The sequence below is a fragment of the Callorhinus ursinus genome, unplaced genomic scaffold (genome assembly GCF_003265705.2).
Source record: "Callorhinus ursinus isolate GAN/ISIS: 27379988/994484 unplaced genomic scaffold, GSC_fseal_2.0 scaffold79, whole genome shotgun sequence".
In the NCBI taxonomy this organism is placed as follows: Eukaryota; Metazoa; Chordata; class Mammalia; order Carnivora; family Otariidae; genus Callorhinus; species Callorhinus ursinus.
The window spans coordinates 3,788,239-3,803,083 of NW_027397141.1; the positions used below are offsets into that span (position 1 = coordinate 3,788,239).

General features: G+C 53.8%; 1 protein-coding gene across 1 annotated transcript in view; it reads left to right on the plus strand.

Annotated features, from left to right (window-relative positions):
• The window catches only part of ATP11A (ATPase phospholipid transporting 11A), a 94,832-nt gene that overhangs the window by 58,815 nt on the left and 21,172 nt on the right, over positions 1-14,845 (plus strand). The window contains exons 18-21 of the mRNA XM_073887445.1: positions 3,462-3,565; positions 10,234-10,415; positions 12,590-12,841; positions 13,921-14,095. Coding sequence (XP_073743546.1) covers positions 3,462-3,565; positions 10,234-10,415; positions 12,590-12,841; positions 13,921-14,095 — 713 coding nt within the window. The remainder of the gene's footprint in view (positions 1-3,461; positions 3,566-10,233; positions 10,416-12,589; positions 12,842-13,920; positions 14,096-14,845) is intronic.

Sequence of the window (14,845 nt, forward strand, 5' to 3'; positions counted from 1 at the left end):
GTACCTGGCGCAGGTGTGGGTCACAGGGCTCCTCAGCATCGTACCTGCCGCAGGTACAGCCCCTGTGGATCCCGCTTGACTGGCAGGTCCTGCAGGGTCTCCCCTCCCTCCCTGCAGCCACCACACACAGCAGCCTAACGTCACCCACCTGCAACCTTCCAGTCTCCTGCCACCACGTCCATCCTAAAGATCCTGCTGGTGCCCTGAGGCACCTGTTGTGTCAGGCAGACTCTTCTCCGGTGTCTAACACTGATTCCCTGAGCTGCCTTCCCAGCTTTCCACCCCAGGACAACCCCAAATGTGCATGTTTCTACCCGGAGCCCTCTCCTTGGTGGGATTTTTCCACCTGGAGTCCCTCTGCCTGGAGGGATGTTTCCACCCGGAGGCCTCTACCTGGAAGGACTTTTCCATCTGGAAGGACTTTTCCACCTGGAGGCCTCTACCTGTTGGGCATTTCCATCTGGAGGCCCTTTTCCTGTTGGGATGGTTCCACCCGGAGGCCTCTACCTGGAAGGACTTTTCCACCCAGAGACCCTCTACCTGGTGGGACTTTTCCACCTGGAGGCCCTCTGCCTGGTGGGACATTTCCACCTGGAGGCCTCTACCTGGAAGGACTTTTCCACCTGGAAGGACTTTTCCACCTGGAGGCCTCTACCTGTTGGGCGTTTCCACCTGGAGGCCTCTACCTATTGGGACGGTTCCACCTGGAGGGCCTCTTGCTGGTTTGCACTTTTCCGAGGGTAGCTCAGCAGCCACATTGTAGGGAGCCTTCCTGGCTGCGTCAGTCAGGTGAGCTGTTTATCTGTCTTGTCACCTGGCCAGACCGTAAGCATCCTGAATACAGAAGCTAGACTTTTCTCACTGTGCAGGCACCCCTGTGCTGCTACTGAGCACTGAATCAATACTGCTCAGTTCAATTTACTTAATGCAGTTGCAATTTCAAAAATGATCTCTCAGCAAAAGATGTGGGATCTTACTCCTTTTTGTTTCTTAAAACTAGGCAATACCAGGCTGTGTTTATGTCTTTGGAAGGTTGCCTGGTAAGCAGCCAAATACAGCCACCATCCTGAAACCAAACAGACTGAGCCTGACGTAGTGACTGAAGGCACACTGGGGATTTTGTGTCAGCCAGTGTCCTTTGTTACAACAGGGGGCAAAGGCGGTCAATGTCCTTAAGCAGGAGCCTTGTGATGGGGTTCTGGGGGGACCGGCAACAGCTTGTCTTCGTCCTCAGGCCGCAGAGGGCAATGTGAGGTCGGGGGACGCATCTTTCGGCAGAACCCTGTGAGTCACTTTCCGGGGTGCTGGACGACGAGCCTGGGGAAGGCACATGGCCGCTCTGGGCACTGTCCCTGCATGATTCCCATACCCCTGAGCCTGTCGTCAGCATGGCGGACTGGTGTGGCCCAGCCAGTGAGGCACTGAGTATCTCGGGACATAACATAGTGTAAATGCTGCCTGTAACACTGGAGACGTTTTGCCACTCGGGTCAGCAGGTCGTGGGAAACAGTCATCCAGAATGTTGAAGAACACACCCAGCTGTGCTTGGGCGTGCCGGGGCAGGCGGCTCCACCGTGCGGTTGACGTGCCCTCCCCAGGGTTGAAGCCACTCAGTGCCCCGGAAGAAGGGCATAGAATTGGAACTTGACCTCACTGGCCCTTCGCCATGTGGCGTTCCCTGTGGGGATGGATGCGCCATCTTGCAGCTGAGTGACGTCTGGGAGACAGTTCACGAGCCGGAGGCGTGACCTCACCGCAGGAAGCGCAGCCACCGTCACTCACCAAGTCCTGCCCCCTCTGTGCTTCCTGCGGGGCTGGGCACCCGCAGGGCGAAACCCTGGGAAGCAACCGCCACCTTCCCGCAGAAGGGCATCGCGGGGCTGGAGAAGGAGCGTGGTCACATTAGGAATCATGTCCATGGCAGTCAGGCCAGTCCAGGGCCCCTTCCATGGGAAGGCGTCTGCCCGTTCCCAGGGGTTCCCCTGCGGCACTGCAGGCTTACCGGGACAGACCGCGTGCCATCTGAACCAGCCACGGCACCAATTAATTTCAAGAGAAGTTTGAATAATTAATTAAACAGTTTGTTCTTCAAGTAGTAACGCATCCCTGGAGATGAGGCTAATTGCTCTGGTTTTCCAGCCTGGTGGGTACAGGAGACCACAAGCCCCTGTGGCCACAGCTCACTTACTGGCCTCTTGTTTACACAACTGGAAGAGCAACCTCCAAAGATTCACAGAGCAGCTCTTGTTTTTTGCAGAGTGAAGTTTGATTCACGCTCCGGATATTTTTATGTCAGAGGCTGTCTGTAACCAAGTCCCAGGGCCAAACACGTCCCACCTGGAGTCTGTGTGTGAGGGAGTGACAAGTTGAGACAGTGACACAAGCCATTACCGTAAATCTTCATGATTTTTCATGAAGTCGTCTCGACTGCCCTTCTGGCGGTAAAACCACATCTGAAGAAGTGGGGTCTGGAGTCAGGAATGGGCTCTGCCCCCAGGCTGGTTGTGGGGCCAGCCCAGCCTCCAGTCTTCATGGCTCATGACCAGAATCCGGGCCACAAATCTGCACAGTTGGCGGGCATGTGGGGATCGGGCTCCCTGCCTTGCAGTGCCCCAGCCCAGCTGCATGTGCTGGCGGCCCGGACGTCACTAGACGCCATCCTTTCTGGCCGTAGGTTGACCTGAGCCTTGGGTTTAGTCTCAGGACATTTGTGAGCATCATTAGTGCTGTTTCGGATGTCGTGCTGTGTGCCACAGGAGTGAGTCCCTTCTGGGATCAGTGGGGCTCCAGACGCCGCCGCGGAGTTCAGGCGCCCTTGTCCAGGTTCCCACACGTCCAGGAGCCACGCACACACAAAGCCGGCCTGGTGAAGTGCCGCATGGCTTTCCGGGCCCAGAGGTTAGTGGCTGGAAGAGGAGCCTCCAAGAGCAGGGGCCTGTTGACCAGAGCTGGTGTCTTCTGTCATGTTCTCGCCTCTTGGTCTTGGCTGAAGTTTCCCTGCTTACCTGGAAGAGAAAATTGGTTTATCTCGGGGGGAAGCGTGTGTCTGCCGCACAAGCTCGTGCGAAGCCGTCAGGACGTGACTTGAGGTGTCGGGAACATTTCACAGCATGCGTTCTGTGGGTCTTGTTAGTGTGAAGGATGGACACCCTGCTGCAGCATCTCCACGTGGGGCCGTGCATGGGCCAGCCATGCTGCCGTGTGCTTGTCTTGCCCAGGGGCCAGACAGCCTTGGTTACACTGGTCTTCTTCCTGGTCCTCAACTTCCCGTGAGCTTTGAGGCCGTGGGAAGGACGATTTAACTTTCTCCTGACTGCACGTGGTAACAGGTCTCGGGAAATCCCTACGATGGTCTCAACACTGGTGTTCCTGTTTTTGTTTCTTCATAAAAGCACAATGTGAAGAATAACCTAGTTTTTCCTCTAGTATGATTAAACATCTTTGTTTCCCTCACTTTATAGGAGAAATTTATCTGTTCTGCAAAGGAGCAGATTCTTCAATATTTCCCCGAGTCATAGAAGGCAAAGTCGACCAGATCCGGGCCAGAGTGGAGCGCAATGCAGTGGTGAGATGGGGTGGGGGGGTGCGGTTCGAGAGTCCCACGCTGGGAGGGCGGCCTGGCCACAGCGCCCTGTGCTGTCCCTGAGGGACACACTCTGAAGGCCGCACGCGCCCCACGTGGAGAGGAACCCGGTGGATGTCACGCGGGCGGTGCCGCTGACACAGCCCCTGACTCCAGACTGTGGCGAGCTTTCATTGTGGGGTGGGGGGTGCTGGTGGTTGTGGGGCCATAATTATAAGCACGTCTGTGGTGATTATGTCAGGGTCCTGAGGGATTTCTGGTGATGTGTTTCATCATCGAGAAGCCACTTTCCACGGTGACTTCCCCTGCGTGGTTCTCCCCACGTCTTGTGCTGAGGGCATCACCCGCCTGCCCCACACCTCCAGCAGTGCCGTGCGGCCAGCCCGCTCGCCTGGGAGCCAGCCCCCTCTCAGCAGGTGCACCGCCGGTGCAGGGGGGCGCATGCCTCTCTAACCCCCGTCCACCCTACGCTCCACACCAGATCCTAAGCCAGGGACAGTGGCCCCTCACAGCCACGTCCCCGCTGCTGCAAACTGCAGAATTTCACGTGGAACAGTCGTTATAAACCAAGGGGGGTTTGGCCAAGGTAGTCTTGGAACGGGGGTTGGGAATCTTCAGCCACGCTTTCACTTACGGAATGAACGGCCTAAATAAGCCCGCAGCGCACACGGGAGCATCGGTGCGAACCGTAACCCGACTCACTGCAGGCGGACTGAGTACTGTGCCCTCTGCGGCAGCTACTCCGCACTCACACCTGGTGGGGTGTGCAGGAACGAGGGGAGGGAGCGGGGGTGTGTGTGGGGGTGGGACGGGATGTGCAGGGGTGTGTGTGTGTGCGGGGGTGGGACAGGGTGGGCGGGGGGTGTGTGTGTGTGGGGGGGGGGGGCGGGGTGTGCGGGGGTGGGGCAGGCCCTGGCTTCCATCCACGTGTGGGTGCCTGTTGACACCTGCTGGCCAAGGGAGGCACTGCCCTGATGCCCCAAGTCAGCAGGGACTCCGAAGGAGGCACAGATGATTGAGCCCTGGTGTGTGGGAGAGTCACGGTCACTCAGCCTGCTGCCCACAGAGGCGAGGGTCCCGTTGACAGGACCCTCGGAGGGCTTCTGTGAAGCGCCCAAGGGCACACGCGCACGTGCCGCCGTCTCTGGGTGCTGAGTGTTGATACAGGTGCACCAGGTCCTCCCCAAGGGGGCAGCCCCACCTGCGAGTCACTCCAGCACTGGGTCTGAAACGACAGGTGGCCTTGTTCCCGCGACAGATGGCTGGGATGCCGGCCGCGCTGGTCACCACACCCGTCACACAGGCCACAGGCCTATCTACCGTCCGCACAGACCCTGGCCACTGCCCGGTCACTGCCTGGACCCCCAGGCCTGTGCCCAGGATGCTGAGAGGATGCTCCCCACCACTCTGGGGTCTCCATCGCCCCCCTTCTCTCAGGGGACGGGGACCCACACCAGACGTGTGTTCCCTGAGAACAGCTGCTGGGTGCGTCCCAGAGATGGCGTTTCCTCATGGGGAATGATGCTGGCACCGGCCCTCACCTGCACACGGGGGGCAGGCGGCATGGCTTCCCAATCCTTGAGGCCCTTTACGGCCATAACCGTTTAAACTCTCTCCTCCCTGCTTTTTAATAACCTTGCTTTTGGCGCTAAAGTTTGCACCAGGCGTTCGGTCCCCCGCATCTCGTGTCCTTCAGAGCGGCTCCCAGGACGGATGGTGCTCCGTGGGGGGCGCAGGGGGGAGGATGGCGCTCCGCGGGGGGGGGGGGGGTGGGTGGGGAGAGGATGTCCGCGGGGCGGGGGGCAGGGGGGGAAATGGCGCTCCGTGGTGGTGCTGGCGATCATGCCAGGGCGCATCAGAGCATCGGCACACCTGTTCTCTTTGGCACGCCCACCACCATGCGTGGCTGCTCAGTGGCCGATGCAGGAACACCCTTCTTGACGCACCTAGGGCTTGTTTCCGAGTGCAACCATTGCAGAAACAGCTGGGACAGACTCGCGTTTCCTTTTGCTTGAGGGGCCGCTGTCTTTGTTCTCTGTCTGCATCCTATGGCCATCTTTGGGGGCAGGTCTCGGGCTGGCAGTCGTGGTGGGCTCTGGCGCAGCCCCTTCACGCCTGCTCAGGCTGCTTGGGCCTCTTGGGTCTGGAGGTTTATGGTTTTTTTAATCAAGCTGGGGAGTTTTCAGCCAGGATGTCTTCTGATATTTTTTCTGCCCCCACCTTTCCAGGAACCCTAGCGCCCCGTGGGCTACGGTGCTTGGTCGTGGGATATGGTGCTTGGTTGTAGTGTTTTTAGTTTCGTTTGGGGGACTTTCTGTCACCCTGTCTTCACGCCCCCTTGTCTCACAAGCCGTGTCTCGTGGGCTACAAGTCGTCGCCAGGCCCATCCCATCTCAGACAATTGGTGATTTCTCTCAGCTGCGTGTCTGTATTTAACTTTGGGACGCGCATAACAGGGTGGCCGCTTGATGTGTTTCTCCACCAGTTCTGACCTTGTGCCGCGTCTGCGTCCGCCTCAGCTGGGTTTCGTGTCCTTGCCGTGGGCAATGCTCTCTGCCCCTGTATGTGCTGCTGGCCTTTCACAGGTCGGCGTGAAGACACCACCCCATTGGCTGCGGGGGAGCCCCGTGTTCCCATCGGGTATGGCTTGGTTCCCGGAGCCGTTGTTCCGTTCAGACGGCAGCTTTATGGCATGTGCGGTGGGTCCAGGACGTCGCTCGGGTGGAGCGAGTTCCTCCCCCGTGCAGAGGGGAAGCCCCTGTGAACTGCGGGGTCTCTAGCCCGGCTTCTGGGACGGTACCATCCCCTCTCCCTCCTGAAGGTCTGTCCCTGGCCTGGGGAGCCCCTCACGTGCCCACCGGTCCTCTGCAGACGCTCAAGGGGCTGCTGCAGTCCCCGTGCCAGGAACCCCCCAACTTTGCAGGCCTGAGTGGGGACACCTGTACGTGGAGACAGTTGTGGAGTCTCAGGAAGCTGTAAGGATCGTGCAGAGGGGCCACTGCATTTTCTCGCATCTTCCCCCCTTGGATCCACCTCGAAGCCTGGGAGCAGGCGTTGGTCCAAACTGCAGTCTGTCACCACGTCACTTGTGTGGTGTCCTGGCCCACCCCGCATGGAGGCGCAGGGCCTAGCCGCCCGCTCCCAGCCCTGCTCTGTCCCACCTGGACCCGCTCCTGGCCCTGCTCCCAGCCCTGCTCCCAACCTCACTTCCGGCCCACCTGGTCCTGCCCACCGTGGCCCGTCTGCCCTCTTCAGGTGCTTGTCATTTCAAGAGTGCGATGGAAATGCGATGGTACGGAGGTGCCAACGTGGGTTCCTCTTCAAGCCGAGCAGCCCACGGTGTGGACGTACCACCTTCTCGTCCTTCTGTGGGAAGGTGATGGGGTTGTTTTCAGTGTGAAGCCGCCAGAAATAAACCGTGTAATTCCTGTCCAGGTGGTGGGGACCTAAATTTTCATTTCTCTGGGGTGAACGCCCAGGAGCATGATGTAAGAGTGCATTTAGTCTTTTAAGAAACCCCCACCCGTTTTCTGGTGTCTGCACCGTTCAGGGGCCGTGTCTTCCGCCTGCAGCCAGTGCCCCTCACAGGCAGGTGGCCGTCGCCTCCAGTGAGTTCTCGTGTGGGTCGTCTGCAGCAAAACGTCCCTGCTTGTGTTTTGCCCACTTTCTAAGAGGATTGTTTGGTGGGATTGTTTGTTTTATTTTTAGGTTGAATTTTATAGTTCTTTAAAAGTTTAAGATGTTAATTCTTCATCGTATTTGTGATTCGCAAATAGTTCCTTCCATTTCCAGCTTCTTTCATTCTCTCAGCAGGGTATTTTGCAGAGCAAGTGTTTTTAATTCGGAGGACGTCTGTCCTGTCCATTTTCCCTTGCGTGTCCCACGTTGGTGTCCTGCCTAAATTCTTTATCACTTTAGGTACCGAGTGCTCTCTTCTGTTTTTTATGCGTTTTATACTTGGATGTTTTATGTTTAAATCTGTGATCCATTTCTTGTTGTGGTCAATACATAGAACATAAAATCTGCCAGGCAGCCGTCATCAGCTTGTGATTCAAGGGCATCAAGTAACAGCCATCACCCCAAATAGAAACCATACCCACAAAGCAAAATCTGCCCCTTCCATGCTCCCCCAGCCCCTGCTAACCTCTACTCTGCCTTCCGTTCCTGCATACTTAACTTCTCCTGGGTATTTCGTGTATTTACTGTCACATTCCTAACCCAAGGTCATGAAGATTTTCCTGTGTTTTTTCCCAAGAGTTTCGTGGTGTTAGCTCTTACATGGAGTCTGTGATCGATTCTGGGTTAATCTTGTAAGTGACTTGAGGAAGGGTCCCACCACATTCTTTCCCAGGTGGCTGTGCGGTCTTCCCAGCACCGTTTGTGGGTTAGGCGCCCTTCCCTGTTGAATGCTCCTGGCGCCCATGTCAAAAACCCCCCGGCCGTGCACGGGAGGCTCCATTCTTCTCTGTCTTATTGCCAGCAGCATTATTTTGATGACTGGCCCTTTCCAGTAAGTTTTGAAATCAGGAAGTGTGGGTCCTTCAGCTTTGTTCTTTTATGAAACTGTTGGCTGATCTCAGAACTTTGAGATGCTGCACAAGTGTTGGGATGTGTTTAGCCATCGGGCTGTTGGGGGTTTGCACCCCCTCCATGGATGGCTTCGGGTGGAGTCGTTAGGGCTGTCAGGGCGCCCTTCTGCTCTCCTCGGTCTCCTGTAACTTAACCCGGCAACATACTGTAGTTTCCAGTCTGCAGATCTTTTACCTTCTTAACGCAACTGATTTTGTGTGTTGACTTCGTATTTTGATCATTTCCTGAATTTGTTAGTTCCAGTATTTTTCTGTGGAATTTTCAGGGTTTTCATTGTATCTGTGAACAGAAGTGACATTACCTCTTCCTTTACAATTTGGATGCCTTTTCATTTTTTGCTTAGTTGCTCTGGTTAGGAATTCCAAGGCTATGCTGGAGACAAGCGGCCAAAGTGGGCATCCTGGTCTTGTTCCTGATTTAGGGGCAAAGCTTTCTGTCTTCTAGCGTTTCACAGTATGTGGGGTTTTCATTAATGTCTCTGCGGTTTTGGAGAAATTCCCTTCTATTCCTAGTTTACGGAGTGGTTTTTATTATGAAAAGGTGTTGGATTTTGTGAGATGCTTTTTCTGCATCAACTGAGATGATCATGGGGGCCTTTCCCTTCATTCTGTGGCCGTCCTGTATTACCTGGACTGATCTTCCTTTACTGGATCATCCTTGCCTCCCTGGGAGAAGTCCACTCAGTCCTAGTGCATAATCCTTCAGGTATGCTCTTAGATTCGATTTGCTGGTGCTTTGCTGAGGATTTTTCATCTGTATTTGGAAGGGATATTGTTCTGTAGCTTTCTTTTTTGTGGTGTATCTGTCTGGCTTTGTTTGCACATCGGTGTTGTTTTATATACAGTGTTCGGGGTCTGGGTAGTACTTAGGAGGAATCAGGAATAAGTGTCTACTCCCTGGCTCCACAAGCAGAAATCCCATATCCACTTCTAAAAACTTTTTTTTTTATTTCTGAAACCTCTGCTTACCATTCGTGCCAACTCTTTGAAGAACTGGGACAATAGGAGAGATTAGCTGCACTGTGATTGTGTCCTTCAGCCGCATTTGGAGGTCTGAGGAATCATGAGAAATGCGAAGGGTTTTCTGGCACTTGTGGGAAATTTAAACTCATATACTGCAAAATCTTTTTGGACGCCTTGGGTGGCTCAGATGGTTAAGCGTCTGCCTTCAGCTCAGGTCATGATCCCAGGGTCCTGGGATCGAGTCCCGCATCGGGCTCCCTGCTCGGTGGGAAGCCTGCTTCTCCCTCTGCCTCTCTCTCTCATGAATAAATAAATAAAATCTTTAAAAAAAAATCTCTTAAAAATCTTACAAACCAGAATTCTCCCAGAGTTTGGACTGACTGTATAGGAGGACTCTGGCTCTTTTCCTAGGATTCATGGAGTCAGGGAAGACAGAAGGGAAGTTGTCCTTAGAGCATCAGTCAGACCATTATGATGGTTTGCTTCGTCTTGATGGAAGGAAACTTCTGTTGATGGGATTGAAGCACTCTGTGTGTGGCCCTTGGGCACCGACGGTATCTCGCTCGCTGGTGGCACGTGTTCTTTTTGCCACCGGAGTTATGATCACAGTAAATCCACTGTGTTCTTGGATTCTTATTTCTCTGGCCTGTGGACCCAGGAGGTTTGATAAAGAACTGAGTAGTTTTCCTTCCGTGGTTGCTAAGGAAGACCAAACTGTATTACCGACTCCGCATGTAAAAAGCGTTACTTTAGAAATATCACTTGATATTTACAATAAAATCTTAAATTACTACCCAAAAAAAAGCTTAACTCTTTATTCGTCAGAATAAAAGAACAAACTCTTACGTTTTCACGGCTCCGATTTGGATTCCCATGCTTACCTGTGTGAAATTTTGTAATCTATAAGGATTGTCTATATTGAACGTGGATATAAATAATTCAGACGTAATGACTCATCGCCTTGAGGGCTCGTTGACTTACAATTCTGTAGTTAGTCCTTCTGATTAGAGAGAGGGGATATTGGGAAAGCTCTTGAAAGGTAAAATTCCAGCAGAGTGACACTTGAATTCACATTAAGCGCGGTGCTGTTTCCTGCAGGAGGGACTTCGAACCTTGTGCGTTGCCTACAAAAGGCTTATTCCAGAAGAATATGAAGGTGTTTGTGCACTGCTGCAGGCTGCCAAAGTGGCTCTTCAGGACCGAGAGAGGAAGCTAGCAGAGGCCTACGAACAAGTAGAGAAGGACCTCATCCTGCTCGGTGCCACGGCTGTGGAGGACAGGTGACGTACGCGCCACGCCCAGCGTCAGAAGTAAGAGGTGGTGCTCTGAGGCCGCGGGGCCCGCTGGGTGCCCCGGGGACTCGTGGCGGCACCTCATGTCCTCACGTGGACGTGTGTCCGCAGTGGGACGAGACTGGCCTCGGGGTGGCGTCACCGGGAGGTCATGCCTGGACGGTGTTTGACTTTCCGTGGATAAGAACCTGACATTCACGCTTCGCCAGACAGACCAGAATGGTTGGCACATTCACACCGTGTCATCGGTAGTCAAGAGAGACTGTCATTTTTAAATCATTCTGTAGAGTTCAGTCATAATTAATTCTGTTCCTAAATTTGTCAGTAGCCCTTTCCAAGTCCCAGTGTAACATTTTAGATATGAACATACTCAGGTGTATTTCTCATTCCTCGTTGAAGAAATGAAACCGTGAAGTAGAATATAGCAACAACCACGACTAACCACTGGTAAGATTACCAAGCCGGTGTCTTCCCGTGCTCCGAGGACAGAGCTGCCCATCCACCGCCATTCCGTGATAGGCCGGATGTGAGTTAAGGCCTAGCGCACTGAGACACGGGTGTGTCACTGTTGCGACTTAAGACCGTGGACAGAAAGGAAAAGAAAAAATACCCCAATTTAACAGAATGAAGCAGAAACATGAGGGCATTTACTGGAAACTTATTTCCCATAAAGGTTCAAGGTCTTTAAGGTGTAAGTGGGCCCGACGTTCAAGTCCTTACTGGAATCCTAGTCTTCCGGTGCCTTAAACAAGCATTCCGCAGCTTCCCAATTTCAGTAAGGTGTCTGGTGACGTGTTTTCAGTTTGATGACTTAAGCCCCTCCCGTCACTCAGGCAGGGATCCAGGCACCAACACAGGAGGGGTACCTCGTGCTCAGGACAGGCTTTAGAACGTGACGCCACCGAGCGTCTGCTGTGCTAGGAGGGAGGGGGACGTGCGTTGGGGTGCGTTTGCCTGGGAAAGAGTGGATGGTCCTCGAAGGAGGTTAGAGAGAGGAGAGTCTGGATAGGGGAACCGAGTCTGCACACCCTCATGAGGGCCGAGGGAGCAGATCAACTCAGTGGGGAGTCAGGACCTCAAAAACAGAGTAGGTGCCCAGGGGCAGTTGGGGGGCCAGCAGCTTTGAAGTGATGATATTCAGTCACAAATCATTTCCCTAAAATCCCTGACCAACAACTCTGCAGGTTGACCTCTCTGGTCCTCAGTTTCCATTTTCAAAAAAACTGATGAAATTAGAAATGTTTTCCATGTCCCTGGAATGCTGAGGTCATGTGAGCGCAAGGCTTTGCCAAGGAAGCTTGCCGGGTCTCATTGGGTCACCCCAGTTAGGATCCCATCCCGTCAGTGCTGGGCAGGGACACGGCACATTACTTCACACAGCTGTTGAAAGCCCAGACACTAAAATCTAGGAAGAATGTCAGGTCCCAAATGAGGCAGATGTCCACGCACAGCGCAGCAGCCTGACCAGTGTGTGAGCTGCCCATCCTTGCACGAGTCTGTCCGCCCCACGAGCTCTGGGTTTTCCACACCTAGCACAGGGTCGCTAACAGAGGCTCGCCCCGTGAGCTCTGGTGGAGGGGATTCATCGCAGGCAGAATGCTTCCCATGGCATCTGACACGTGCCCAGCTCATGGTACACGCTAGCCAGTCGTGGAACCTGCTGGCTTTCTCAGGATTTTACCATATTTAGAGATACCTGGGCTCCAGTGTGGTAAGTGGCAGAATTACAACAGTTCATGCCAAAGGAAAGTCAATGAATACTACTGACTACCTCTTTTTCCTGGTTCCATTTTCCCCTGGTTAAGACTTTCTTTTTGGCGGTTATGGTCCTTGTAATTGCCTAAAATCCTCCGCAAGTGGGGGAGCCCCAGCTACGCAGAGCACTGCGTGCTCACCAAATATCAGTTATGCAAGACCGATGCTTTACTCCTTGACATCGCGGGTGTTTCTCTGCTTGGAATTAGGAAGTGCTTCCTTGTACGAAGCTAACACATAAGTATAAAAGCAGCTCCGGGTACCTCATGGTAGTACCACGAGCTAGTGGTGTGGTGTTTTTTTTAGCTTGGGGGGACAGAAATAGTTTCCTAGGTTACAAATTTTGGAAATTCCTGGCTTCGCCAGTGCCACACTCAGGCCTGTGTTCTCGCGTCTGCTCTGCTCAGGCTCCAGGAGAAGGCTGCTGACACCATAGAGGCCCTGCAGAAGGCCGGGATCAAAGTCTGGGTCCTCACCGGGGACAAGGTAGAGACGGCAGCTGCCGCCTGCTACGCCTGCAGGCTGTTCGGGGGGGGCACGCAGCTGCTCGAGCTCACCACCAGGAAGATCGAGGAGCAGAGTCTGCACGACGTCCTGTTTGAGCTGAGCAAGACCGTCCTGCGCCACAGCGGGAGCCTGACCAGGGACAACTTCTCAGGGTAGGCAGTGCCCCTTTGCTGCCATGGGAGGGCCGCACAGCCTTGGCGGCCTGCGGGTGGCGCGGGTCCATCCCCGGGGGTCCTAGCAGCGCCCGTGCTCGCGGTGCACAGCGGGACGCGCCAGAGCCATTTCTTTGTAGCAACTGTGATGTGTTTCTTTGCAGAAGAGGTGTGTGTGTGTGTGTGTGTGCACTTTTAAGTGCTGCTTAAGGATGCAGACTTGACTTATAAAATATTGGGAATGAGATCATTCTCATCTGCTTATAAGGCACTCGGGCTGTATCGTGGATTCCTCAGGGTATCTGTCAGAGTGGAGAGAGAAATATTAGTAATGCATGCTTATTTGTCTGTTAAGACAAAACAGGATATGCCCGAGAGTTGTCTTTTCCAAGAACATTCAGCAGTATATTCACATTCTATCAGTGCTCTCCTTACTGGTATCAGATCCATGACTGAAGGTTAAGATTTCATGGGAATCATTTTAGATTTTCATTAGTGTCGTAATGCAAAAGCACTCTCTCATCATATGCAAATGTTAAATTATTCATAAGTAGCGCAAGGATGTTTCCCTTCACCTGATCTGCAGGACTCCTCTGGGGGATCAGGGATGTTCTTGTGACTTTGAAACCCAGCAGAAAGACGTACTCTGACCGCGTTCTTTCCAGCTCACGTCCTCTAGGCAGGGTGCCCTGGAGGGGTTCCCGGCAAGGCTGCAGCCTGAGGCTGGCCACCGTGGCTGGGGCTCGGGAATAAAGACTGCCCTCTGCTGGCCGCAGGATACACGCTCTCGGTCGGCTTTGCCAAAGTAGGGGAGTGTGCACACAAAACCGCAGCTAGAGCTCAGGGTTTGCTTTGCGTCGGTGGCAGGAGAATGTTAATTAAAACTCAGTTTTAACATGTGGTCGAGGACGTTCTGTCCAGTGCTCTAAAGACTGTGTTGATAAAATGAGGAATACCAGTTTCTTAATCCCTTGATCATCAGTTTATGACATCTGCAGATATCCAAAAAACAATGATAGTCTTCTAAAGTCTGTGCACTTCGCTCCTGAGTCATGTCTCTGATTTGTGTAATTCAACAGGCTCTCGGCCGACATGCAGGACTACGGTTTGATCATTGACGGAGCGGCGCTGTCCCTGATCATGAAGCCCCGTGAGGCCGGGAGCTGCAGCAACTACCGGGAGCTCTTCCTGGAGATCTGCCGTAACTGCAGCGCCGTGCTGTGCTGTCGCATGGCGCCCCTGCAGAAGGCTCAGGTCGGCCCCCGTCTCAGCTGGCCCCGGGGGGGGGGGGGTTGGGGGCAGACACCCAGAGCCTCCGGCTAGTTCTTACAGCCTCTCATGGTTTTCTTTTTCCAAACCCCGCAAGGCACCACCTTTTCTAAATAGAAGCACAAATGGTAGCAATTTCCAACCTGGATCTTACTTTGCTTGTCGTGATTAGGTGAGAGTTGGCCGGATCAGGTGCACACGTCTCCCACTGGGGGCTGGGAGGCCTGGCCCTGCACGACCTCTTGTGCAGAGGGAACCTCATTCTAAGACTCTGGAGGAAGGACGGGGGGTGTGAGTGCATTATGACACAGCTGCTGTTGCTCTCCCGTGACAGGTGCAGCTCTGAACCCCTACAGAATGATAGCGTGTGAGGGGTGTTACGCTGAGTGCACAGAGGAGTGCTGAGACCCAGAAATGGGGATGACTTGTCTACAGGGTATATTTGGAAACTGGCAGAGTCCACATATGGCTTCTAGCCTGTTGGGACTCCAGACTCCTGTCTGCCCAGCCCACGTGGTCTGTTGGAGACCCACACCTGACGTCTTTTCTTTTCAGTATTTTGTAAAGCATCATAGAAGACACGTGTGAGCACGGGTGTGTTTCTGGTATGAGTAAACCTACAGCACATCTCACTTTGTTGAGCCACTTTAGAGATGCACGAGACCAATCTGTCTTCAACTGTTCATGAAAGAAATGCAGCACTTCTCAGACTGATGCAGGGGTTAGGGTAAAACA